General features: G+C 42.5%; 1 protein-coding gene across 5 annotated transcripts in view; it reads left to right on the top strand.

Annotated features, from left to right (window-relative positions):
- The window catches only part of LOC127625382 (SH3 and PX domain-containing protein 2B-like), a 77559-nt gene that overhangs the window by 2308 nt on the left and 47908 nt on the right, over positions 1–27343 (top strand). For all 5 annotated transcript variants that reach the window (XM_052100644.1, XM_052100646.1, XM_052100643.1 and 2 more), the window contains exon 2: positions 18488–18568. In XM_052100644.1, the coding sequence (XP_051956604.1) occupies positions 18488–18568 (81 nt within the window). The remainder of the gene's footprint in view (positions 1–18487; positions 18569–27343) is intronic.

Below are 27343 nucleotides of genomic sequence, written 5' to 3'. Positions count from 1 at the left end.
ATCCAGTCCGTTCCTCACTCTGGGAGAATGCTGGAGGTTGGTCTGGGTATTCAGCAGGCTCAGTTGGATCATTATCTTCATCACAGAGAGGGACATTGCGCCTTCTAGCAATGTTGTGCAGGACAATACAGGCAAATATTATGTTGCATGCTGTGTGTGGTTCCACTCGCAATTAGTTAAGGCATGCAAAGCCCCTCTTGAGGAATCCTTTAAGCGCTCAATTGTACATCTTGTTTTGCAATGAGCAGTGTTGAAGCGTGCCTGCTCAGGTGTGTTTGCTGCATCAGCCATGGAAGGAGTGGATGGGCACTGTCTCCTAATTTTATGCCATCCGGTCTGCTGTTTTGGAGCTCTCTGTATAGAGCACTCTCCCTTGGGATACGTGCATCATGGACAGACCCAGGCCACCTCACGATGCAGTTTGTGATGATGAGGTCAGCGTTGCCCACAAGTTGGATGTTGATGCTGTGCCTTCCCTTTCAATTGACATACTCTCACTCCTTCACATGAGGTGCTTGTATGTGCACATGTGTGCAGTCAATAACCCAAATAGTATTGGGCATGTTTCCTAAAAGAAAAAGCTTGTGCTTGCTGGGGGCAATCTGGTCATCCTTTGGAAATGAAACAAATTTATTGACTTTGCTCACCAATGCGATTTGACACAGATTTCACCACATCACTGACAGTTTATTTGTTCACTCCTCTATTGTCACCAACAACTTGGGAGAAAGTCCCAGTTGCTTAGTGCAGAGCAATGAGGATCTGTTCTTCCACAGACAGTGCGTGACTCCTTCAGGTTCAGCATTGAAGTTTTGGCCTGATAAGTTCTGCAGTGTACTTAATATCAGGATTCCCAAAGCGAAAGGGAGCATACTGTTCCTCAGTGGTGTACTGCTCCAGTGGTTTTGTATGCTTAACATACACCCTTTGATGAAATTCTCTCCTTCCAAACTGGCGGTGGCGATGGACAATGCCTGCCATGTCGGTGCCTCTCTGGAAGTCCTCTGAGAAGGGCTGAATAAGATGACTGTGATTTGGGCTTTTTAAACACACACCCATTAAACATCAATTAGCTGTTGTGCTTTGGCTTGTGTTCACTTAACTCAATCGAGACCAAGGACTATATACTCTACATTCACTACACCAAAGAGGTGGAACCATAGACTCAAAAGGACCTAATTTCACAGTTGCAGAAACCCATTGCTGGAGGGTGTTGGGCACCATTATATCTCAATAGTAGGAAGTTATAATTCAAATGTAATTTAAAACACATGTTCAAAATATCCACCATGTATTTGTGAATAATGTATATTTGTTTGTTTGTATTTATTTGTTGTGGCTTAGATGAGAGGTCTGACTGTTTAAAAGAAATTGAAAAAGGAAGGCAATGTTTGTATTGTTTTATTGTGATGTTTTCTGTCACTTAAAGTGACCCCGACAAGGTAAAAAAAGAGAAAAAATCACAAACCGGTAAAACATTAATATCAAATTTTTTTGTAATATGTACAGTAGTCAGATGATTATAGCCAAAAAATATTTTGTTATTGTTATTTTATGATTTATGAAATTGAATTGTAATCATTTGTAATGACTATTGCCCAGATTAACAATTCAAATATGCATTTGCATGCGTTCAGTAATGTATTCCATTTGTGATTTTAGTTTAATTCTACAATACCTACTGAAAATATATTATTCATGTGCAGTTTATTTATTGGCATTTTTGTCCAATACTGTCTATTTTCTGCCACAGTTTCAGTGTCAATTTCTTGCATGCATGAACATTTCCTGAACACCAAAAGCCATGTTCTTTGTAAACTCTATTACAAATAAAACATATTATTAGTAGTATCAAACACATTGGCCTACTGTTGCGCTGCACTTTGTCAAATTAACAAACAGTTGGAACACTGTAATGTTGAACAAGGTCTTAAATCCGTTTCCTGCACTTGTGAATGTTACAGTAAGCATGAACATAACTTTAGCCTACCTAGTCATTACAAATCATGTATAACTACATTGACTACATCTGGTGTTTTTATGAAACGGGGCTATAATTTATTATCCTGTATACTGTAATTCCACTTAATTTCTGCAAATTCTGTGATATGGTGCTCACGGAGATGGTGCTTATGGTTTGAAGTGTTTCCTGCCGATAATTTTTTTTTTTTTATTTCAATAAACTTTACAGACTGTGTAACCATCAACATTGATGGTGCTTCTTTGGTCTTTTACATAGCCAAGTAATCCCAGACAGTGGACTTCAACCTCTGTGGTGGCGGAAATAAAGGTTCAGGCTCGGACGTGCCTGTATGATGCACTCGTGCTGGACTTCTGATGTGCTCATGATGCGCTGTGCTCGTGACACCTGCATGCCACCTTTAAAATTGAGTGACTGTCAAATGCAACATGAGGACGGTGCAATTTAAAGATTTATTTTATCTTGCCAAGTTTATATGTTGCTGTGTAAATGTTGCAGATTCTGTCTTAAAGTGATTTGGATTTATATCCATGTCTTTATATTCATGCAATACCGTCAATGAGAAGATTTCAATGGTATGATAACCGTTTTAAAACTGAGGTAAATTTGTGAAACCTTGAAACGGTTACATCCCTAGAGCCTACCAAAAGTGGTCCAAGGAAGGACAAATGGTGAACAGGTGACAGGGACATGGGCTCCCAAGGTGGGCGCATGGGGAGCGAAGGATAGCCTGTCTTGGCCGATCCCACAGAAGAACTACAGAAATTGCTGAAAAAATGAATGCTGGCCATGATAGAAAGTTGTTTGAACAAACAGTGCCACAGACTGGTCAGTGTGCCCATGTTGACCCCTGTCCAATGCCGAAAGCGCCTACAATGGGCACGTGAACGTCAGAACTGGATCATGGAGCAATGGAAGAAGGTGGCCTGGTCTGATGAATCAAGTTTTCTTTTAGATAATGTGGACCGCCAGGTGTGTGTGCATCGTTTACCTGGGGAAGAGATGGCAGCAGGATGCACCATGGGAAGAATCAGGCTGGCAGAGGCAGTCTGCTGCTCTGGGCAATGATCTGCTTGGAAAACCTGGGTGCTGGCATTCACGTGGATGTTTCTTTGACACGTACCAACTATCTGAAGATTGTTGCAGACCACTTACAGCCCTTCATGTCAACAGTATTCCCTGATGGCAGTGGCCTCTTTCAGCAGGATAATGTGCCCTGCCACAGTGCAGAAAATTGTTTGGGAATGGTTTGAGGAACATGATATAGAGTTCAATGTGTTGACTTGGCCTCCAAATTCCCCAGATCTCAATCCGATGGAGCATCTACGGGATGTGCTGGACCAACAATTCCAGTCAATGGAGGTTCCATCTAGCAACTTGCAGGACTTAAAGGATCTACTGCTATTGTTTTGGTGCCAGATACCACAGGACACCTTCAGAGATCTTGTTGCATCCATGCCCGATGTGTCAGGAGTTTGTCAGTAGTTTATATACACTTCGTTAGTATTTGGTAGTATTGCCTTAAATTAGGCAATGACTTAATTTAAATTGTTTAACTTGGGTCAAACGTTTTGGGTAATCTTACACGAGCTGCTCACAATAAGTTGCTGGAAATTTTGCTCATTCTTCCTGACTGAACTGGTGTAACCGTGTCAGGTTAGTAGACCTCCTTGCTCACTCATGCATTTTTCAATTCTGCCCGCAAATATTTTAGCGGATTGAGGTCAGGGATTTGTAATGGCCACTGCAATACCTTGACTTTGTTGTCCTTAAACCAGTTTGTCAAAACTTTGGAGGTATGCTTGGGGTCATTGTCCATTTGGAAGACCCATTTGTGAACTAGCTTTAAATTCCTGGCTGATGTCTTGAGATAGTGCTTCAATATATCCACATAATTTTCCTTCCTCATGATGCCATCTTTTTTGTGAAGAGCACCAGTCCCTCCTGCAGCAAAGCAACCCCACAACATGATGCTGCCACCCCCATGCTTCACGATTAGGATGGTGTTCTTCTGCTTGCAACCCTCACTCTTTTTCCTCCAAACATAATGATGTTCATTATGGCAAAACAGTTCAATTTATGTTTCATAAGCCCAGAGGACATTTCTCCAAAAAGTAATATCTTTGTCACCATGTGCACTTGCAAACTGTAGTCTGGCTTTTTATGGTGGTTTTGGAGCTGTGGCTTCTTCCTTGCTGAGCAGCCTTTCAGATTATATCAATATAGGACTTGTTTTTACTGTGGATGTAGATACTTGTATACCTGTTTCCTACAGCATCTTCACAAGGTCCTTTGCTGTTGTTTTGGGATTGATTTGCGCTTTTTGCACCAAACTAAGTTCACTACTGGATGCATCTCCTTCCTGAGTGGTGTGATGGCTGCGTGGTCCCATGGTGTTTATACTTGTGTACTATTGTTTGTACAGATGAGTGGTACCTTCAGGCATTTGAAAATTGCTCCCAAGGATGAACCAGACATGTGGAGGTCCACAATTTCTTTTCTGAGGTCTTGGCTGATTTCTTTTCATTTTCCCATGATGTCAAGCAAAGAGGCTCTGAGTTTGAAGGTACAGTAGGCATTAAAATACATCTACAAGTACACCTCCAATTCAGAACACATCTTATAAGTGACATAATTTTCTGGAATTTTCCAAGCTGCTTAAAGGCACAGTTAACTTTGTGTATGTTAACTTCTGACCCACTGGAATTGTGATTTATAGTCAATTAAAAGTAAAACAATCTGTCTTTAAAAAAAAAAACTATTGGAAAAATTACTCATGTCCTAAACAACATGCTAAAACTATAGTGTGCTAGTATTAAATCTGTGGAGTGTTTAAATGAGTTTTAATGACGTTAACCTAAGTGTATGTAAACTTCTGAATTATACTGTGTATATATTATAAATAATATATAATAACTATAGTAATTATTATTATTATTGTTGTTGGCGGTGGTGGCGTTATTTTTCTTTTTGTATCTATACTTGGATACTGGGGTGAATCTCATAAAGCCTGTTAATAACAATTCCTGCTCCTATTCTATGCCAAAATCAAAAGAATGAAACATGAAATTATACTTTGTTGTTAAGAACATTAGGGTTATTTGTTGGATCATTAAGATTTTGTTATTTGTCATATTATTTTCATGAAAATTTAGCACATTTCCCCTATTACCGTCTTATGAAAAAATCTGTGAAATCAAAAGCAGTGTAACTAACATTGTATTAGTGTAAAACATGTTTGTGCTGTAGTATTCTGTATGAATAACTCAATTTTTTCATGGGGGAAAAAACCTAATGACTGGATGTTGGATCCCTTTTTGTTTCCAGGCACTGCTTGGCATGACATCCAGTTGACAGCATGAGGTTATTTTCCTCTAATTTCTGTTCTGTATTTGTGTTACTGAAATTCCTAGTTAGCATAAGTCATACATTTTTTTTATTTTTTTTATGAAACGTACAAAAAGCTGTCCATGTGCTATGCTGTTACTCATAGCAGAGGAAATTGCTTGGCAATCACAATTTTTAGTTATTCAATTGAGTTGGTCTCCCTACACTCTCAAACGACGATGATATTAATTACTATTGTTATTATATATTATTTAAATTGAGATGACTTGTATACAGTTGAATTCAAAAGTTTACATACAGTTAGGTTGAAGTCATTATAACTAATTTTTTTAACCACTCCACAGATTTAATACTAGCACACTATAGTTTTAGCATGTTGTTTAGGACATGAGTAATTTTTCCAACAGTTTTTTTTTTTTTTTTTTATAGACAGATTGTTTCACTTTACTTATTTTTATTTTATGCCTTAGATAACTGCCCATTCGGTATAGTCTGCTCTGCTGTTCAGTTACAGTACATTTATGTATAACACTGTGTCCTAGCCAGATGCTAACGACATTATTTCAGTGATGAAAATCTATATGCCCACACTGAACACGACGCTACTGCATGACAGACAGACTCCTACGCTGAAATGACTAATAAAATCAGGCGGAACTGTCTGTTTATTGAACATAAATCCTTTTCCAGAGGTGGGTAGTATCGTGCTGCATTCATCCCATTACAAATCCATTTTTGGAAAAAAATAGACTTTTAAAGGAAGGTTTAATGGTGGGTATTTTTAAACTTGAGTACATTTCTGGTGACAAAGTTTTACTTTTACATAGGGATGCACCAATGTTTTGGCTGCTGATATTTATCGTCCAGTTATTGACCAATTTAACCCTCTGGGGTCTGAGGGTATTTTGGGCCCTTGAGAAGTTTTGACATGCCTTGACATTTGTGCTTTTTTCAGTTGCTTAAAAACATATTTTTATTTAAAAGTAGACATTTTAAGCTTTCTTTAGACATATGTTTCATGTTTGTGTGTTAAGTATTCGCGGAGTTTCAGTTAATTTTTGTGACTTGTTTCAGATAAATGCTCGTGAACACAGAGACTGCTGAAAGCTCACCCTTTTTATTTTCTTTATTTTACAAAAGCACAAGATTTTGTTGTTATTGTGAGAGTACACAAATAAAAGTAGACCCTTTATAGTCTCTAATGATGTCTTACACTTATCTGTATACCCAAAATGGAGTATTTATGTTGTTTCTGCTGTAATGACGAAAATATCCAGCAGGATGCGCTGGCGCATCCGTCGACCCCAGAGGGTTAAAACCATCAGCATATCGGTCATGAGCACGAAAACACAGATATGAAAAAAATTATGGTTTATTTTAAATTATCAACATGCTTTGTAAAACCTCTGTGAATTCAAATGCACAAACCGCATATAAAAATGGAAAAGGGTTGGCACTCCTAAAAACGTGTAACATTTCAGTGCTTCAGTCAGCATTGTGTGAGCAAGCAGCACCCTCTAGTGGTTTGGAAGATCCATTATCTATTACACCATGATAGAATTTAAAAGGCCGTTTTGTTTGTTCTGTCAAATACAGTACATACATACTGTGCATATACAGTATTTGGATGCATAAGCTGAACTTAAATTTTTTTTTAATTCCTTTGCATTTGAGAACAAAACATCAAACCAATTTGCATTTATTGTAAAGGAAGATAACATAAGCGCACTTCAAGCAGAACAATTAACAAAACAAAGCATGTTATGTTTAAATGTATAAATCAACTGATATATGGTTTAAAATGAAGACAAATAAGTATGATTATGACTCTAGATAATAAGTGTTTTAGTTTGCAATCCTTTTGTTTGCAGAACTTGACGAATAGCATCAACAAGTTTCTGTGAAAGCTGTAGTGAAAGTTTCTTCCAGGTTTTAGCCACAAGTTTCAGTTCATCCACACTAGAACTTCGATGATCTCACATTTGCTTCATAGGTGCTCTTGCCAGTTAAACAAAAAAAAAAAATGAAATCTTCCTGTTAACATTTTTTTTTTTCAAAGATGAAGGACTTGTGAATGAGAACAGAAAGGGTGCAGGCAGACCAAGACCAGCAGATTGTATAGTAATTGTGAATAAATTCAAGAGAAACAGGCAAGAAACAGCTTCAAGGGTTGCCTCACTTATCATTGAGAATTACCGGATACAGCTTAGTCTGCAGACGATTCAGACAGGATCAATTTGTATGGGTACAGAGGGAGAGTAATGTGGTGAAAGTCATTCATTGGCTTCAAGAATAAAAAGCCAGGATAACATTGGCAAAAAGCATGCATTGAAAACCGCAGTTTTGTAGAACTGTCTTATTATCAGATGAGTCCAAATTGAACCTACATCCAGATCTGATGGCAGAGTATTTGTGTGGAGAAAGGCAGGGGAAGAATTCCAGCAACACTACTGCAAGGGTACTGTAAAGCACAGAGGTGGAAACGTCATAGTCTGGGGCTTTTTCTATTACATTGGTGTCCGTGAGGAATCATGCACTCTGAAGTGTACAGAGAAATTCTGAAGAAATGACAGTATTTAAGACACAGAAGTGGCTCTTTCAACATGATTATGATCCAAAGCATACCAGTTACCTATTGAAGAATACTTTGCGAAAAATAATATTAACGTCCTAGAATGGCCCTTCAGGAGCCCTGACCTAAACCCTATAGAGCAACTTTAAAAATGTTCATGTATTCAACATATCAACTCCAAGTTCAACTGGAATTATTTATTGTTAAAAGAAAAAAAAATGCTTATGTACATATTTAAAGCATAATTCCTGAGCAAAACAATTTGATGACAAAATTGGGTAAATGGCAAAAATCGCAGATACTGTAGTTTTTTGTTTAAATTGGTAATGGTATTGGCCACAAAATTTAATATTGGTGCATCCCTACTTTTTCTTTGATATACTGGGCAACGTTCCTCTCACTACATCACTGGTTTTAATTCAAAAAGTTTTAACGAATGCAGAATTTTATTCTGAGATTTGTTTTTAAATGGATTTTTCTGACAACTGAACCCTACAGTTGCACTCTGTCACTCGAGCCCATCAATGCAGGAGCAGCAAGCGCTCCAAAAAAACACTTTATTTTCACTCCATACAGTGAAAAAGAATAGTTGTGTTCTGTTTCATTGCACACTAAAACAAGTGGGTACTTCAGCAAAATTCATACAAAATTGCAACTTCGGTATTAGAAAGCATGTTGCGGTAAGTTGATGTGATAATGATTACACAGTCTTGTTTGTTATGGTGATGGTCAGTTTCAGGGTGATCCTTAATCTAAGGGATCGATTGCCCTCAGTAAACTGTATGTTTTCTTATATCAGAGATGAGTTGTTCAGCCATGACTGAATTTCCTATGGGGATTTACATGTAAAAATATAGCATGCTTATATAAAAAAAAAATATAGAATTTTCTGCACTTAGAAGGTATGAGACATTTCCTTATTCCATTTTTTTTATGTTATTTTGTGGCTCGGCCGTGGCAGCACCATTCGATATATCAAAATATAATTTCGCTAGTTAGCATCGTCAGTGTCTTGGCATGATGTCGTCCATATTTGGTGCCTGTAACATGAAATCCCTGGGAGGAGTATATGAAATTACTGAGCAAAAATAATAATTACACACAAAAATAGCATACATTTAAGTGAAAGCTGTGGGTATTGAAATACCCTTAATTATTTTTGTTTTATAATTTTCTTCGGAGCCACCTAGAACATGGGCATGTTTGGGGGGGCTATTTAGCACATCCCATTTAAGGTATGGTATAATAATAATAATCCTTAGAAGAATAATAGGACCTCCACACTTTCAGTACTTGGGCCCTAATAATAATAATAATAATAATATAATATTAATATAATAATAATAATTGTTAGTAGAACAATAGGTGCTCTGCACTTAATGAAAGATATTATATAACTTTATTGTTGTTCTCTTAACAAGTAAAAGTTTTCAATATCAAACTGGCCTTTAAATGAACATATAATGAAGAACTTTGAAAAGAACTGCAAACATAAAAAAAAAAAAAAAAACTACCATGAACGCCATAAATATATAACCAAATGTAACATTTCAGTGACGGCTTAATATTTAAATATTCATTATGCCACTGTGCTACTGATCATTACAGATGAGTACAGACCTTATCTTGAGGCTAATGTTAAAGTAAGGCTAGACTAATTTTATCAAGCCAGCTCCTAGGCTACAACAATAGTATGCATATTTCTGTTTTCTGGATAGCAAGCCAGTTTCTAATATATACAGTTGCAGTCAGAAGTTTACATACACTTAGGTTGAAGTCATTAAAACTATACAAAAGATTGTTTCACCTTTTAATTGACTATCACAATTATGGTAAGTCAGAAGTTTACATTCACCAAGTTAACTTTGCCTTTAAGCAGCTTGGTCAATTCCAGAAAATGATGTAAAGCCTTTAGGCAATTAGCTTATGATAGGCTAATTGGAATCAATGAGGTGTACCTGTGGATTTATTTTAAGTCTACCTTAAAATTCAGTGCCTCTTTGCTTGACATCATGGGAAAATCAAAAGAAATCAGCCAAGACCTTGGTGCAAAAAGTGCAAATCAATCCCATAACAACAGCAAAGGACATTGTGAAGATGCTGGAGGAGACAGATAGACAAGTATCTATATTCACAGTAAAATGAGTCCTATATCAATAATAAGCTGAAAGGCTGCTCAGCAAAGAAGAAGCCACTGCACCAAAACCACCATAAAAAAGCCAGACTACAGTTCACAAGTGCACAAGGTGTTAAAGAACTTACTTTTTGGTAAAAATGTAACTGTTTGGCCATAATGAACATCGTTATGTTTGCGTAAAAAGGGTGAGGCTTGCAAGCCGAAGAAATCCATCCCAACCATGAAGTATGTGGGTGGCAGCATCATGTTGTGGGGGTGCTGTGCTGCAGGGGGTGCTTTGTTGCAGGAGGGACTGGTGCACTTCACAAAATAGATGGCATCATGAGGAAGGAAAGTGTGGCAAGAAGGCCTACAAACCTGACTCCATTACACCAGTTCTGTCTGGAAGAATCGGCCAAAATTCCAGCAAATTATTGTGAGAAGCTTATGGAAAGGCCACCCAAAATGTTTGACCCAAGATAAACAATTTAAAGGCAATCCTACCAAATAATAACAAAGTGTATGTAAACTTCTGACCCACTGGGAATGTGATGAAAGAAATACAAGTTGAAATAAATAATTCTCTCTACTATTATTCTGACTTAAAATAAAGTAGTGATCCTAACTGACCTAAGACAGGGAATGTTTTCTATGATTAAATGGCAGGAATTGTGAAAAACAGATGTATGTAAACTTGTGACTTCAACTGTAGCTAGGCACTAGCTACAAATTTAATAACCACATGTTCACTCGCACTGTATGGAAATGTAAGTTTGCATGGCGTTCCAACTTGAAATTAATATTGAAATCATCACTGTGCCACATTGCCATTTTATTACAGTATTATACAGTAGTATTATTTGATTCTAACTGTATTTTAGTTGTTACTAAGAGACGCAGACATTACTACGTAGCTAGCAGAGTTTTAGTGAACTACTCTGGCCAATAGAAAGCAAGCTTCACATTATATACAAATAGCAACAACAGTTCACTTTCTCTGTTGTCACTTAGCTAGTTGTCTCTTAGAATGTTTTCAAAAACAGTTTGGAAAAACGAGCAGAACGTTCACAACTTGCTGAATTAAACAGAATGAGTACCCCTCAGATGAGCAAACATGTTGGAGGTGTTCCTGTGAAAGGGAACCCATCATTCCTCTGCATTTTTATGGAATCCAAAATACTTCCACTCTACTGACTTAACCCTATTAGTCGAATAAAGAGTCCGCTGCATTTCTTCAGACATGCTTCTAGTCCATGCTGGTTTGTTTACATCAGAGTGTGCATGCATAATTTGTGCTGCATACATGTAGTGTTGTAAATCTTGATTCATTGATGGAAGAAAAACTGCTGTGTGATCAGGAAAATTTAAACTATTTGGCTAAAAGGTTATCTAGAATTATCTTCGGTATTTTGAAATGCCCATGATAACAATGTTGTGCATGTTATATACTGTTTAACCGAATACCATAAATTTCTTGAAGAGACTTTCACGTTTTGTTCTAGAACGTTTGGTTACGTATGTAACCTCCGTTCCCCGAGGGAGGGAACGACACGTTGTGTCGGAGAAGCGACACTAGGGGTCTCTCTTGAGCGCCGATATCCACCTCTGATCTATGAAAAAAGGCCAATGAGAGTTGGCAGCCTGTATTTGCGTGTCCCGCCCCCGGACATAGGGGTATTTAAGTGGCGCAAATACGGGAGTTCATTCAGGATTTTTCTGAGGAGCCGGAAATGGTCCGGCCACAACAGTGGCTTGGTTCAGTGACATGGCGGAGGAAAGACACAACGTGTTGTTCCCTCCCTCGGGGAACGGAGGTTACATATGTAACCAAACGTTCCCCTTCTGTCGCTCTCTCCACGTTGTGTCGGAGAAGCGACACTAGGGGACCCATTCCAATCTTGCCATGCGCTGAACCGTGTACGTGAACCGCCGATACAGAGGCGGGCAGGGATTTCATCCAGTGCCGCGCATCGTCTGTACCTGGCTGCACGTACCCCTCCCCAATGCCCCATAAGAACATCTGGATCCTTCTAGTTACCCTGGGAGGGGAACAAGGTGATGTTTGCCAACATGGGAACGGGCCAGCCTGGCTGGGCCTCTTTTCTCTCTATGTTTCTCGCATAGAGCAATCACGGCCGGGGCCCTTACACGCATATAGGGAAGGGGTCTTACCCCAGACCCTGCGGAGACCACACCTGCCCTTTTTCTTGGGGAGGAAAAGTGGTAGACACGTCACACAGCCGTCTTAGGGCTCGTGTGGAAAGTATGGCGCGGTGGTAGATCCAGCCTCGAAGGGGGAGTTGCTACAGCACGGCGACCGGGGCAGCTGTAACTGCCTAAGGGAGACACGGGGGTCCGCTCGTAAGGGGACAGAACCGTGGAATTACACACAGGGGGAGTCCGAACAGGAGGCCTTCTTATTTTACCTGTGGAGCCCCTATACCAGTACAGGGTGACCATCAGGGTACCCGCAGTGGCTTGGGTCGGCAAGTTCCTTCGCTGAACCGCGGACCCGGAGGGCTGGGGAGGAATCGACCAGGGTCCCGACTCGGAGTGGGGCACCCTGGGAAGAAGGCGCACTACTTTACCTTGATGTCAGGAAAAGGGCGCTGGGCGCAAGCGATCCACCCGGCCGGTCGGTCTATGTGTTACCGAGTTCTATGGGCTCAAACCTGAGAAAACACGAGACGCAACCGACTCAACGCGGAGGTTGTAAAACCTCGCGAAGGTGTTGGGTGTTGCCCAACCCGTGGCTCTACAGATGTCTGCTAGGGAGGTGCCCACGGCCAGTGCCCACGAGGACGCAACACCCCTTGTTGAGTGAGCTCGGACCCGCAAGGGTAGGGGCACGGCCTGGGTGTGATAAGCCAGTGTGATGGCATCGACAACCCAGTGGGCGTGCCTCTGTTTGGAGACGGCATTCCCTTTCTGCCGTCCTCCAAAGCAGACAAAGAGCTGCTCAGAGCATCTGGTGCTCTGTGTGCGGTCCAGGTAAATGCGCAGGGCACGCACTGGACACCGCAACGAAAGGGCTGGGTCTGCCTCCTCCCGGGGCAGCGCTTGCAGGTTCACTACCTGATCTTGGAAGGGTGTGGTAGGAACCTTGGGCACATAGCCCGGTCGCGGTCTTAGGATCACAGACGTATCCGCCGGACCGAACTCCAGGCAAGTGTCGCTGACAGAGAACGCTTGCAGGTCCCCGACCCTCTTGATAGAGGTGAGCGCGATCAGCAGGGCCGTCTTAAGAGAGAGGGCCCTGAGTCCAATTGATTCAAGCGGCTTGAAGGGAGGTCTCTGGAGTCCTGCCAAGACTACCGAGAGATCCCAGGAGGGAACGAGGCCTGGCCGGGAGGGATTCAACCTCCGGGCGCCTCTCAGGAACCTGAGGATCAGGTCGTGCTTACCCAAAGACTTGCCGTCTACAGGATCGTGGTGGGCGGCAATGGCGGCAACATACACCTTGAGGGTGGACGGGGACAGCCTCCTGTCCAGCCTCTCCTGTAGGAACAGGAGCACTGACTTGATCGCGCATCTCTACGGGTCTTCAGTTCGGGAAGAACACCAATTTGCGAACAAACGCCACTTTAGGGCGTAAAGGTGCCTGGTAGAGGGGGCTCTGGCTTGGTTGATTGTATTCACAACGGTCGCCGGTAAGCCAGCTAGATCTTCCGCATCCCGTCCAGGGACCAGACGTGGAGGTTCCAGAGGTCTGGGCGCGGGTGCCAGAGCGTGCCCCGTCCCTGAGAGAGGAGGTCCTTTCTCAGGGGAATTCGCCAGGGAGGAGCTGTCGCGAGAAGCCTGAGTTCCGAGAACCAAGTCCGAGTGGGCCAGTAGGGGGCCACTATTGTGACTTGCTCCTCGTCCTCCCTGACCTTGCACAGCACCGGTGCAAGAAGGCTCACTGGGGAAATGCGTACTTGCGCAGCCCCGAGGGCCAACTGTGTGCCAGCGCGTCTGTCCCGAGGGGAGCCTCTGTTAGGGCGTACCAGAGCGGGCAGTGGGAGGTTTCCTGGGAGGTGAACAGGTCTACCTGGGCCTTGCCAAACCGTTCCAGAATCAGCTGGACCGACTGGGGGTGAAGCCTCCACTCCCCGCCGGGCAGGCGTTGTCGTGATAGCGCGTCCGCTACGACGTTGAGCTTGCCGGGGATGTGAGTGGCACGCAGCTTTGACTTGAGTCGCTGCTGGCTCCATAGGAGGAGACGACGGACGAGTTGTGACATGTGGCGGGAGTGTACGCCGCCTTGACGATTTATGTACGCCACCACCATGGTGCTGCCCGATCTCACGAGGACGTGTTTGTCCCGAACTAACGGGAGGAACTTCCTGAGAGCAAGAAGGACAGTCAGCAACTCCAGGCAGTTGATGTGCCAACGCAGCGGGGCCCCTTTCCAACGGCCCACTGCTGCGTGCCCGCTGCACACGGCACCCCACCCGGACCGGGAGGCGTCGGTTGTGACCAGAACGCGTCGGGAAACCTGCTGCAGGGGCACTCCTGCCCGCATAAAGCAGAGGTCTGTCCAGGGTCGGAGTGATCAGGCGGGGGTGATCCTTACCCGATGCGTGCCATTGTGCCATGCTTGTCTCGGGACTCGAGTCTGGAGCCAGTGCTGGAGTGGTCTCATATGCATCAACCCCAGCGGCGCGACCGCCGCGGAGGATGCCATATGCCCCAGGAGCCTCTGGAAAAGTTTTAGAGGGACCACTGTGCCTGGCTTGAAGGAAGCGAGGCAGTCCAGCACCGACTGAGCACGCTCGCTCGTGAGGCGTGCTGTCATTGAGACTGAGTCTAACTCCAACCCGAGAAAAGAGATGCTCTGAACCGGAGTGAGCTTGCTCTTTTCCCAGTTGACCTGAAGCCCCAAGCGGCTGAGGTGCCGGAGCACCTGGTCTCTGTGTGTGCATAGTAACTCTCGAGAGTGTGCTAGGATGAGCCAGTCGTCGAGGTAGTTGAGAATGCGGATGCCGGCTACTCGTAGCGGGGCAAGGGCCGTCTCTGCGACCTTCGTGAAGACGCGAGGGGACAGAGACAGGCCGAAAGGGAGGACTTTGTACTGAAACGCCTGGCCGTCGAACGCGAACCATAAGAAGGGTCGGTGTCGTGGCAGAATTGAGACGTGGAAGTACGCGTCCTTCAGGTCTACCGCTGCGAACCAATCTAGATGCTGAACGCCAGCCAGAATATTTCTCTGCGTGAGCATTTTGAACGGGAGTTTTAACAAGGCCCGATTGAAAACTCGCAGGTCCAGGATTGATCGTAAGCCGCCGCCTTTCTTGGGTACAATGAAGTAAGGGCTGTAGAAACCCTTCCTCATTTCGGTTGGAGGGACGGGCTCTACCGCGCCCTTGGCTAAGAGGGTCACAATTTCCGTGCACAGGGAACTGGCATGCTCGCCGTGTACTGCGGAAAAGCGGACGCCCCTGAAGGGGGGCGGGAGCCGGGCAAACTGAATTGCGTAACCGAGTCGAATGGTCCGGTGCAGCCAGCGTGACGCGTTGGGAAGCGAGAACCACGCTTCCCAGCTCTGCGCTAGGGGAACCAAAGGGACGAGTATTTTGGACGTACCCGGCGGGGCCTCGCAGCGGGGCGGAACAGGTAATGCAGCATCGGGCGGCTTCGTTGCGGCCTGAGGCTGAGGTGCTGAGAATAGACTCAAAGCAATTACCTTGCTCTGCGTGCCCGGCAGGGGGCGGGTTCATGACTGAGGAGGAGGTCCGACATCGGCGTCCTCTGGACTCGTCTGAACCGGCCGGCCGGGGACAGTCGTGGGCAGGCGGAAGGCGGGATCGCTGCGTCCGGTGTACCGGGACTGTCGTAATCTGAAAGCACATTGCCGTGAGAATGGCATTTGCGGGCCAGGTGACCCAGAGGCAAAGGAAATAGCTCTTTTATTGAGAATGTGGGTACCACAGCCCCCGTCAGGGGGTGTGGCAAATGAAAAAACAAAGGATTCTTTATCCGGCCCTCCACCGGGGGACGGAGCGGTCTTACCACCTCCGGAGCTAACATCTTCAGCTCTGGGTCGACTGTCTCAGGAACGCTTGGGAGGCTTCCGGGTCCTAGAGGGGGTTCGTGAGACAGGGGCGTCGCCGCCTCGCGGGGTGCTCGACGCTGGGGCTGAGAGCTGGGCCCGGGTTGGGGCGGAGCAGGAGCTGGTTTCCTCGCCGCAGGGGGACGCCCTCGGCGAGCAGACGGGGCAGGGCCCGTAGCGGCAGGTGTGCGGCGGGGCATGATGTGAGAGATGTCCTCCGTCTGCTTCTTCACCGCGGAGGTTGGGCGAACTGTTGGGCGAAGTCCTTGACGGTGTCGCCGAAAAGGCCAATCTGGGAGACAGGTGCGTCTAGGAAGCGGTTCTTGTCAGCCTCACGCATCTTGACCAGATTGAGCCAGAGATGGCGTTTCTGGACCACTAGGGTGGCCATCGCCTGTCCGAGTGCCTGCGCTGTGGCCTTCGTCGCTCTCAGGGCGAGGTCGGTCGCTGAGCGCAGTTCCTGCAGCACATCAGGATCAGGTACACCCCCGTTCATGCTTCTGAGTGCTTTGGCCTGGTGGACTTGCAGGAGGGCCATCGCATGCAGGGCGGAGGCAGTGCGTCCAGCCGCACTGTAGGCCTTGGCGTTGAGCGAGGATGTTGTCCTACAGGGCTTGGATGGGAGTATGGGGCGGCCACGCCAGGAGGTAGGGCTACCGGGGCATAGATGGTACGCAACTGCCCTATCGACCTGGGGAATCGCCCCGTATCCGTGGCGCTCTCCGCCATCGAGGGTGGTGAGAGTGGAGCGGGTGGCACCTAGACGAGCGGAGAGCGGGGCTCTCCACGTAGACGTCAGCTCGTCATGCACCTCCGGGAAAAACGGGACCGGGGGATGCGTGGCCGCGAACGGCGCGCTGCCCCCCAGGAACCAGTCATCCAACCGTGAAGGCTGTGGGGAGGATGAAGGGTTCCAATCCAACCCCACGCTCACGGCGGCCCGGGAAAGCATGTCAGACATCTGAGCGTCGGCCTCAGCCTGGGCCTGCTGGCCCGAAAGCGGCAGTCCAGGGGAGTCCTCGGCGTCAAACATCACACTCTCCGATGCGGCGGCGAGCTCATCTGCTTCGGGCTCGGGAGGATAGACAGCCAGGCCGTGAGGCGAGCCACTATCGCCGCGAGCGTGGACGGGGACCAGCGAGCGTGTCGGGGAACGGGAGGTTCGCAGGGGGCTACCCGGCGAAACTGCACCCGCTGCCGCCCCCAAATCGCCCCCAGCGCCAACCGCATCGTCCTCAATCCCGTGGGAAGAAGGAACAATGCGGGGTGCAGCATTTCTGTTGAAAGCAAGCCGCGACCGCAACGTGGTCATGGTCATGTTCTCGCAGTGAGAACATGAACCATCCACAAACGCTGCCTCGGTGTGATCGCGGCCCAAACACACGAGACAGCGCCTGTGGCCGTCTGAAGCAGAGAGGCTTCTACCGCATCCAGGAACAACACAGGGGCGGAAGGGCATCTTGAAAAAGAGGCGTCCTGAAAAGGACGTTCAACGCCACTGTGTTTTGCTCTTTTAGAGAAATTCACTCTTTTAAGGGAAATAACTCTTTTAATACACAGTATGTGTGTGTGTCTGCGCTGTCGAAGCGCTCAGGGGCAACAATGCACGCCGTGCAAAGTAGGAGAAAGCCGCTGTTGTGCGCCGTCAAATCCAACAGCATGCAGATCGTCAGAGGAAACAGGAACGTAGTGGTGTGTAAACTCGCAGCAAACTGCAGACAGACCATCGGCTCCGAAGAAATTTTCTGAATGAACTCCCATATTTGCGCCGCTTAAATACCCGTATGTCCGGGGGCGGGACATGCAAATACTGGCTGCCAACTCTCATTGGCCTTTTTTCATAGATCAGAGGTGGATATCGGCGCTCAAGAGAGACCCCTAGTGTTGCTTCTCCGACACAACGTGGAGAGAGCGACAGAAGGGGAACATGAAATACACAGCAGAGAACAAGGACTTGTTCCAGGCCAGAGAGGAGGGCTGCCATTGATGACAATGTCAAGTCCCTGGAGCAATAATGAATAGAAGTGCTGTTTTGGAGAAAAGCTCTGTTAAAGATGGCTCTTTTAAACTTGTGTTTCTGAGTTTCTTTCAAATTTTGTGTGTCTTGTGAATAAACTAAAATATATAAACTGATGTTCTTTCTTTAGTACAATAGTCTCACTGCATGCTTATCAGATAATATCTGAGACTATCACCTCTAAATTAAAATGTACTGTATCTCTGCCCTCATCCTCAAACCCCTGATGGTAACAGGTGGTAATTGGGCTAAATCTCACAAAAGTGGTCAAGAAATGTGAAACATTTCATGTTCTAAAATCACAAGAAAATAATCAGAAATTACTGTACATGTTGCTTAAAGACTAAAAACTGTTATAGGATTTTCTTGCAACCTTATTTCATGATAATAAGCATGCCCTGTTCTTTCTTTTTTCACTGTAGGTTTACATCATCAAAGTGTCTTGGTCTGATGGCAGCAATGAGATCATTTTCAGACGCTACAGTAAATTTTTTGACCTTCAGGTGAGTTTTTAAACTGGTTTCTATATAATAATGAATATCCACTTGGTTTCTAAAATCTCTGCAGCCTTCTTAACATCAGGCATAATGGAAAACTTCAGCAGTGTGGCTGTCCTTGACTCTTGATATTGTGACACAAACTCTGAGTTTGCCATTGAAAGAATGGAAAAATTTGGCATTTAGAGAGAACGCATGTATTGCACAGATAGCCACAGAAATGCTTTAGTTCATGTGGCAGCCATTTAGATGGGCTGCTTTAAAAATGCAACAGAAAGTAATCATATTCATTGCTCTTTCTGGGAGAAGTGTGTAAAAAAAGTATTAAAGATCGAGTTGGCCTTTTTGATGGTATCGGTTTTCACAATCATCTTCCCTTCAAAGATGCATCTATCCTAGACAAGACAGGTAGGCATCATAAGCCTGTTCATGATGCCTTTTCAAAAGATAGGCAACCTGTTTTTACAGTCTTTTAAGAAACCTTGTTTTGGTCATTTTCTAAAGTGCCATTTAGATGTATTCAAGCACTGTGACGACTACAGTAAAAATGCATAAAAAATGACAGTAGAAGCGACTGTAATGTCTAATTCTTTTGAAAATATATTTTATTCAATACTGTATCAAAAGTAGTTCAGTCTACTTCAGACTTTTTACCCAATATTTGTGTGTGCTATGCATTTTTTGCTTTAGTGGACTGTGATAGCTTGGCGATATCAAACATTGTTATCAGTTTAGTTGTCACATATGTGCTTTCATTAGAAGCATTATTTATTTGCCACATGGAGTTGCTGCCTATGTAGAGCGTTACAGATCTGTACCTAATGAGGTTATGTTTCAGTTAGGCTGCTGCCTTGTGCACTAACTTCACAAAAAATATTTGGAGAAAAATTATTTGGTATGATGAAGCCACAACTGTTGGATGGTCAAAATAATTTTCACACAATAAATATTTAAACGTTTTATTTTTAATTCACTCTTTGTTTAACTAATCCATTATAATAATTTGTATTTTATAATGTATTTTCTCTTGTGGAGGCACTTAAAAGGGGATGAATTGAGAGACTTCTCATATAACTCCTTTAACATGCAACATTCATATACTGAGTCCCTACACGTAAGAAATTGTGAATCTCAGAAGGGTTTCCTCCAAAACAGTCGATTTTGAAAAAATTTAGATTTGCACATCTCTAATTCGTACAGATTAACTTTTGTGAATTAAATAAACTGTTTTATGGTGGCATCCCTTTAAAAGAATGTTAATGAACCGGCCCCATTTATTTACTTTGTAAGTGCCTTATTGTAACCACGATTTCTGCTTTTTGTTTAATAAACGAAGGATGAATAAAAGAAAATTCTGTAGTTATCAACATTATGCGGTCGATTGAGCTTAACTATTATTGAACCCAGAACATTCCTTTTTAAGACTTCTACGTAAATGCCCTCTTTGCATGTGAAATAAGATGGGTTTCTGCATGCTGCAATGTTTGTTGTTGACTCCAATATAATCACAAAACAATTAGGGGTGGGTAAATATTATTTCCTCGAAATCTACATTTAAACTTGATATCAATTCTTAAAACCAAAGATCAATCTTTTACTCTATGTGCAGCCCTCCACTACAATAAGAGGAATCACTCACTTTTGCAACCAAATATCGTGCTATGCAGCTAAAATGTATACATTTGCCAACTGGCTGGTAAATGTTAATATTTCACTCATCAGTTATTTTGTAGTATAGTGGTGGAGTATTCAGCAGCGAGATCTTTTCACAGTGAGTGGACAGTAAAAGTTGTTACGTGTAATCTGTGTCCAAAGACGAATGCAACAGGACCCATTTGTCATTGAATAATGTCTCTTTTAATATCCTTTCTGTTCTCTACAGTCAGTTGTTGATCAAAAACAACCAAAAAAAATCTACATTTAATTCTAATCATGCATGGTACAGATGAGAAAGCCGTTCAAGTCTGTCCCATTAACATGTGCTCCTCTAAAGTCACTCTTTACAGAAATGGTAGTTTTACCGGATTAAGCATGTGTTCAAATCAATAATATTGATTGAAAGTTGCAGAAATTCAGAAAGTCATTTTTACCACTTAGTTTTAATATTTTGTAGTATTTTAAAATTTTTACAAACTGTATGTCTTTTATGGAGAGGAAAAGGTGTGATTTTTATTTTCTGAAAAAATTCCATCTCAATAACTTTATCCATCACTTTCAAAAATTAACCATTGTTTTACTATAGTAACCATGTATTTTTAGAATGCTGATATTTCTTACCAGAGTTTTACTATAGTAACACCATGGTTAAAAGATGTAAAGGTATGTCTTAACACAAATTAACATTTTTTGTGGTCTTAAAAATCATGGTACATGTACCACAAATTAACCATGGTGTTACTATAGTAAAACTAATGTTTTATCTGGCAGAATTGTAAATTTGTATTAACTTTGTTTTGGTTTTGCTGTATTATAATCAATGATTTTACCATGGTTGAAATTTGCTTACTGTTGTAAAACCAGGGTAAATATTGTGGTTCTCTTTACAAGAAATACCATAGTTGTATAACCATGGTTGGTTTTCCAGATTTTCTTGACATGCGGACAGTCCTCGTCTGTGCACATCATCTTTACTAAAAGAGTATCACAAAACAGTAGTCGTAGTGTGTAGGGCTGCAACTAATTATTATTTATAATCGACTAATCTAACGATTATTCGAATGATTATTCAACTTTTCAGGCGATTGTAACGATTAATCATCGGCTCTTAACCTACTGTTTTGCCTTTGTTTTCCATTTGAAAATTTTTAAATCTGAAAGTTCCTGAATCAAGGTAGAAACAAAAGAGGGGTTGTCATTTTGTATAATGTTTCTCAGCACTCAGCATGAATTGAGAAAAAAAAAAAAACATAATTCAAACAAAATTTAAACACGACTTGTGTTTCTGAAACATTTCACAAAACGTTTTTACTTTCAATGTCAGTTAAGTTGCTCACCATCAATACAGAAATCAGTGTATGTGGAGATTTAGGAATAGGCTACTAAAAATGAAAATTGTCTGCATTTATTCAACCTCTTGTTGTTCCAAACCCATTTGACTTTGGTTTATAGCCAGAACACAAATTAAGATATCAGCCATTTGTGTCCATACAACAAAAACTTTAGAACCAAAACTTTAATGCTCTTAAAAAAGACACAAAGGTTTTATCAGTGTAATCCAAGTCGTTTTAAGCAATTTGATTAATTTGGGTGTTATTAAAAACTAGGGCTTTCAATCGATTTAAAATTTTAATCGAATTTATTATGGTGTCCCGATTAATCGCATATACAAATATTTGCTGAGAAAGCCCTCATTTAACAATAATTAAATATATAATGATGAAATAATTATACATAGTTATCTTTAAATATTTAATAAATATATAATATAATATTCAGATAATTAATATGCATTACATTCTTGTAGAAGAAGAGTTCATCAATGATAAGACAATACAAAAAGCGGTTTTAGAATACAATGTATTGTTAACTACCATATTATTGATCATAAGTCAATCATTGTCAACAGTTCACAGCAATCCATTACACAAGTGAATTTGTCAATCAGTTGGAGATTTATTATGAGGGCTTGTTTAAGGACCCGTCAATGTACACCTGCGTCAGACATGCTTGTGTAGCGTCTCTGGTGTGTTGCATCATAAACATAAAATGTTTAGGTTCACTGTTTCAAGTTAAATATAGTTTAATACTCAATCTTTAAACACATCTTGAGATCCCTTAGTTCTCATTTGCGCTCCTTCAAGTGTTTTGAATGCAAGAACGTAACGCATGTTTGTGTTGTTCTGCCTACTGAAGTGTTTTCTTTACTGTATAAACTGTGTGTTGCTCATACAGCTGAAATTTCACTTACTGAGTAAACAGGTGGTACTACAAGTTTGCATTTCTCAGGAATCTTCCTTATTACGGTCCGGGGGCATTGCGATTTAATTGCGTAAATGTTTTTTAACGTGTATTTTTTTGTAAAATGAATCGCACTGAATTAATGCGTCAAATGGGATGGGAGTCAAAAGGAATTTGGTCCATCTGTACTTCTCCTGCCAGGCATGTGTCCTCCACACAACAGAACATTCGTCAAATCAAAATGGCCACTTTTCCAGGTGGTGTTATGTTTTTCCCCTGGTTTACTTGTTTTACGCTGTGTGTAGAAAGTCAACTTCATTGGACGTTTGACCTCGTCTGGATTTGCATAAGTTTGCTCAAACATCTTTTTTCTTTCTTCTTCTGCTAGTTCTCTGTGGTCTCTCCAAGGGGCAGGAATTTTAATTCCTAATTAATACACACATTAGTGTCCTGGAAGGATTTCATCTGTGTCAGACTCATCAGTGCGACTCTCTCTTTCTTATTTTTGGGGCTGTTGATCGCCTCACATTCTCTGTCCTATATTGCAATTGCTTGACTAGGGAGTGATACCCTGACTCAATCACATCTCCCTCTATTATGTCTTGCAAAGATTTTGGATATTTTGCCACCATCTTTTTGGCAACTTCAGTATAGTTCCTTTTATTTATGCAAGAATGTTTTCACATCACATCTCGCAAACCACAATCCGGACGATGGGAGATGCCTTCTCATTTTTGGACTTGGTCATTTTCCTCTCTCCAATGACTGCATCAGTTCCTCTTGGAACTTATCCCACGGTATCATAAAGGTATCTACCCAGTCTATATCAGGGCTTTGGGGGCATTTGGAAGAGGCGGATGGTGAACTTCTGGGTGAAATGGACTGCAAGGATGTTGAAGGTCCGGGTGAGTCATCAACAGATGAGCTGCTAGTTTCAGGAGTCCTGCCTGCAACAACAATCACACGTACAAGAAGAATGTTTCTGTCAAAACATTATTGAGGAAGCTGAAGCAAATCAGCTTCCTCAATAAATTGAATATCATCATATGTCTGCACCCCAAAGGATTGTAAGGTCTCCTCTAGAATATATTTCATCATTTCTGTAAGGTCAGGCAAGACCTCAGTAATGACTTGCTCCAAGTCCGTCATTTCTGGAATCAAGGAATAACATCAGACACCAGTTTTCAATATTCCAAATCAAAGAAAACATAAGAAACTAGACATTTAGTCAAGTAACAATGTACATATATACAGAAGAGGAACCTCTACTTCAGGGGTGGCTAACCAGTCAGAGACCAAGAGCCAAATGTTTTAATCTGTTACCGCAAAGAGCCACATCACACACATGGGCACACATGAACATCAACCCATCCCTTCCTCACACACACACACACACACACACACACACACACCTGCTCAGCCATATTTATTGTAATTGACACACACACACACACACACACACAGACACAGACACAGACCTCTGCTCAGACAGATTTATTGTAAATGAAACACACACCAACATGATAATAGCAGAAATTGACTCCTACTCTACTACAACCACAGGCCAGTCATTTTCAACAATGAGCATTGTGAGCACTGTCTCACACACACAAACTCTCAGTTCAACCAAAACTAAAATAAATTTAAAAAAAATAATAAAATAAAATTATTTACTACGGCTTTTTTCTTTTACTATGCATGTTGCTTAGTGGGACTTCTGGCATTCCTTGCCTTGAACAATCCTCCTCAAATCTGGATTATATTCTGTGTTTGCCACTCGAAGCAATTCTTTCACATGGGTGTCAGTCAGAACAGATCGATGCTTTGATTTCACGTGTTTCAGGGTAGAAAATACAGACTCGCAGACATATGTTGACCCAAACAATGACAGTATCTTAAGCGCAGCCCGTTTGACATTGGGGTATTTTTCCATTGGCACTCTTTTCCAGAACTCAACGGTCCCTTCCATTAAAGCAGGTTTCAGTTGATCCTCCTCACAAAGATCGATCATCTCTAACTCAGCCGCAGCCTCATCTGTGACTAGCGGGGCTTTCAAACAGTCCGTCTCGGCATTAAATGGGTCGACGAGGAACGTAATCTGTGACCTTTGCAGTTGTAGATCACGGAACCGGTCCAAAAGCTTTCTTGCAAGTTTTCAACTAGTGTAGCATATTTGTTTCTTTGGTTATTCAGGGCGGCGCTGGTGGCTTTTAGCAGAGTGGGAAAATGCGTTAAATCTCCCTTTTGAATATGCCTTGAACAGCTTCAGTTTGTTGACAAACGCAAACACACTTTGAACCAGGTCAGGCAGCATTTTTAACTTACCCTGCAAGGTCAGGTTCAGTCTGTCCAAGTGACACAGCATGTCGACCAAAAAGGCCAGATCCATAATCCACTCGAGGTCCGAGAGCTCGGGATAGTTCTTGTCCTTCTCTTCCATGAACAGTTTCACAGCATCCAAAAGCTGAAAGAAGCGAGAGAGTACCTTGCCTTTTGACAGCCACCTCACAGTGCAGTGCAGTGGCAAGTCACCTGGAAGCCCTTGGTCCAGCTCAGCGATGAGATTCTTGAATTGCCGGTGGTTCAGCGCATGTGTGCGGATGTAGTTTACGATTTCCATCACAGGCTTCATGACGTTGTCTAAATTCAATGATTTAGACACGAGTTGCTCCCTGTGGATGATGCAGTGGAAATTCCAAAAGTCGGGAAATGTTTGGTCAGCTTTGCACAGCCCCACAAGTCCGTTCACAGATCCGATCATTGCTGGCGCTCCATCCGTGGCTATTGCTGTTAGTTTTGGAATGGGCAGATTTGCTTTCACAAATGCAGCCATCATTGTTTCTTTCACATCTATGCCACGGGATCTGTCTTTTAATGGCACAATATCAAGGAGTTCTTCTTTGATCAAACAATCGTTTGACACAGACCTTGCAAATATTGCCAACTGAGGCTTGTCTTGTATGTCACAACTCTCATCCAATGCGACACTAAAATACTTGCAAGCTTGAAGGTCAGAGTGTAACTGTGATTCAATAGCTGTGTTAATGTCCGATATTCTGTGTTCAACAGTGTGGCGGGACAGTTGGACGTCTGATACCATTCGTTTTAGTTTGTCGTTTTCAGGAGACAAGATTTCAACAACATCACCGAGGCATTTTTTGATGAACTCCCCTTCATTGTACGGCTTTTTAGCCTGTGTTGATATGATGCAAGCGTTACAGTCTCTGAGTGCTTTGTAATATTTTGGAAAAACTGTATCTGCTTTTCTGCCTGACTTTTCAAAGTGACCAACTTGTGCTTACGAAGTTCACTCCCTTTTGGGAATTCCTGGTCGATGTTAGCATGGAGTGAGCTGAAGTGGCGCTGAAGATTTGAAGCTTTGAAATGCGCTAATGACACCTGACATATAAGGCAGAATGGCTTGCCATTACGTTCAACAAAAAAATATAAACTCTCCCACTCTGTTAAAAACGTCCTGTGTTCATCTTCATATTTTCGTTTTGCTGTGCATTTTTTCCCTGCCATTTTCAGAGCGAACTTGACACAAATTGTTTACTCAAATGATCTTGCTCCTACTGGGAAACTGAGGTATTTTCATCCCACGCACAAGCAATTTTGACGAAAATAGTACCGTATCTCAAGCGAAGTGATATAAAAAAAATAATAAAATTGATATGAATGTAGGCTAAGAGCCGCATGAAACCGGGCAAAGAGCCGCGGGTTGGCCAGGCCTGCTCTACTTCGAGTATACAATGTGAGAAATGACAAGATTACCAAAGCAAAACTGCTGTCACTTTCATATTTTTCAAATAGTATTTTATAATTTTCTACCAGCATACATGTGCATTTTAGTATGGTTTCTCCACCACGGTGGCGATTATCATATTTATTTCAACAACACATTGTGTTTTTGCTGAATGACTTGGACCCCGTGAACAATGTATGATGGTAACAGATAAAAATCTTCCAAATCTTTAATTTTAAGACACTGCAACCCAGTACTCAGTTTTGTCACCGAGTACAGATGGTACTCTGAATGATAGTCAGCATTATGTATATCGATCACAAAATACACAGCTGTATCATTCTGAATTAAAATAAGGAGGAATTCTCCCAACTCTATGGACTCATAAAAAAGGGCATTCTTGTGTCAAAAATGATATGACATACCTTTATACTGTATGTCTGTGGAAACACTAGTATTGTTTTCTGAAAAGCCAAACTGTCTCACTGCATGTTTAATTGCGTCACTCTAAAGGTTGGGTGTAAAAAGTACAATTGTCTTTGACTTGCAGAGACTGACTCCATCCTGGCCCAGCTGAAAGATATTTCTGAAACATCTGATGTCTTTCGGATAAAGTTAGACAAATGTTTTTTAAGTTTTGCAAATGCCTGGCACAGCTCTTAAAATAACGCTGTTTACTTTCAGAATGCATCGTCCATAACCAGATCAAGGGGCCAGATTTTAAACTTTGTGCCAGATAGTGCCGAAAATCTTGTTTCCAAATATTCTTGGATTATAATGTCAAGATAGGCTACCTGTGACAACGAAATCTTTTGCACACAAATCATATCTACAATATCTTTAAGCTGGAGAGTTAACTGCCACACATAGTCTTCTGGATTTTGCACTTTGTCTCCAATTAATACAGACACCAACCTTCAGAAATTACAATTCTGAATGGCTTGACCTGAAAGCTTTGACAACTCCGAGTTGACAGCACATGGCTTTGTCAGATTCTTTGTACTTGAACTGCTTGATGTGTCAGTTCAAAAGTGAATATGCAAGCCATTTCTTTGTCTTAAAGAAATACTTCAAGTACAGTGCAATATCATAGGATAAGACGCCCTCAAACATGTCATGGCCTAAACAAGGTGGGAGAC

This window comes from Xyrauchen texanus, chromosome 31 (genome assembly GCF_025860055.1).
Source record: "Xyrauchen texanus isolate HMW12.3.18 chromosome 31, RBS_HiC_50CHRs, whole genome shotgun sequence".
Taxonomy (NCBI): domain Eukaryota; kingdom Metazoa; phylum Chordata; class Actinopteri; order Cypriniformes; family Catostomidae; genus Xyrauchen; species Xyrauchen texanus.
The sequence above is the reverse complement of the archived record's forward strand: the minus strand, read 5'-3'. Positions and strand labels throughout refer to the sequence as shown.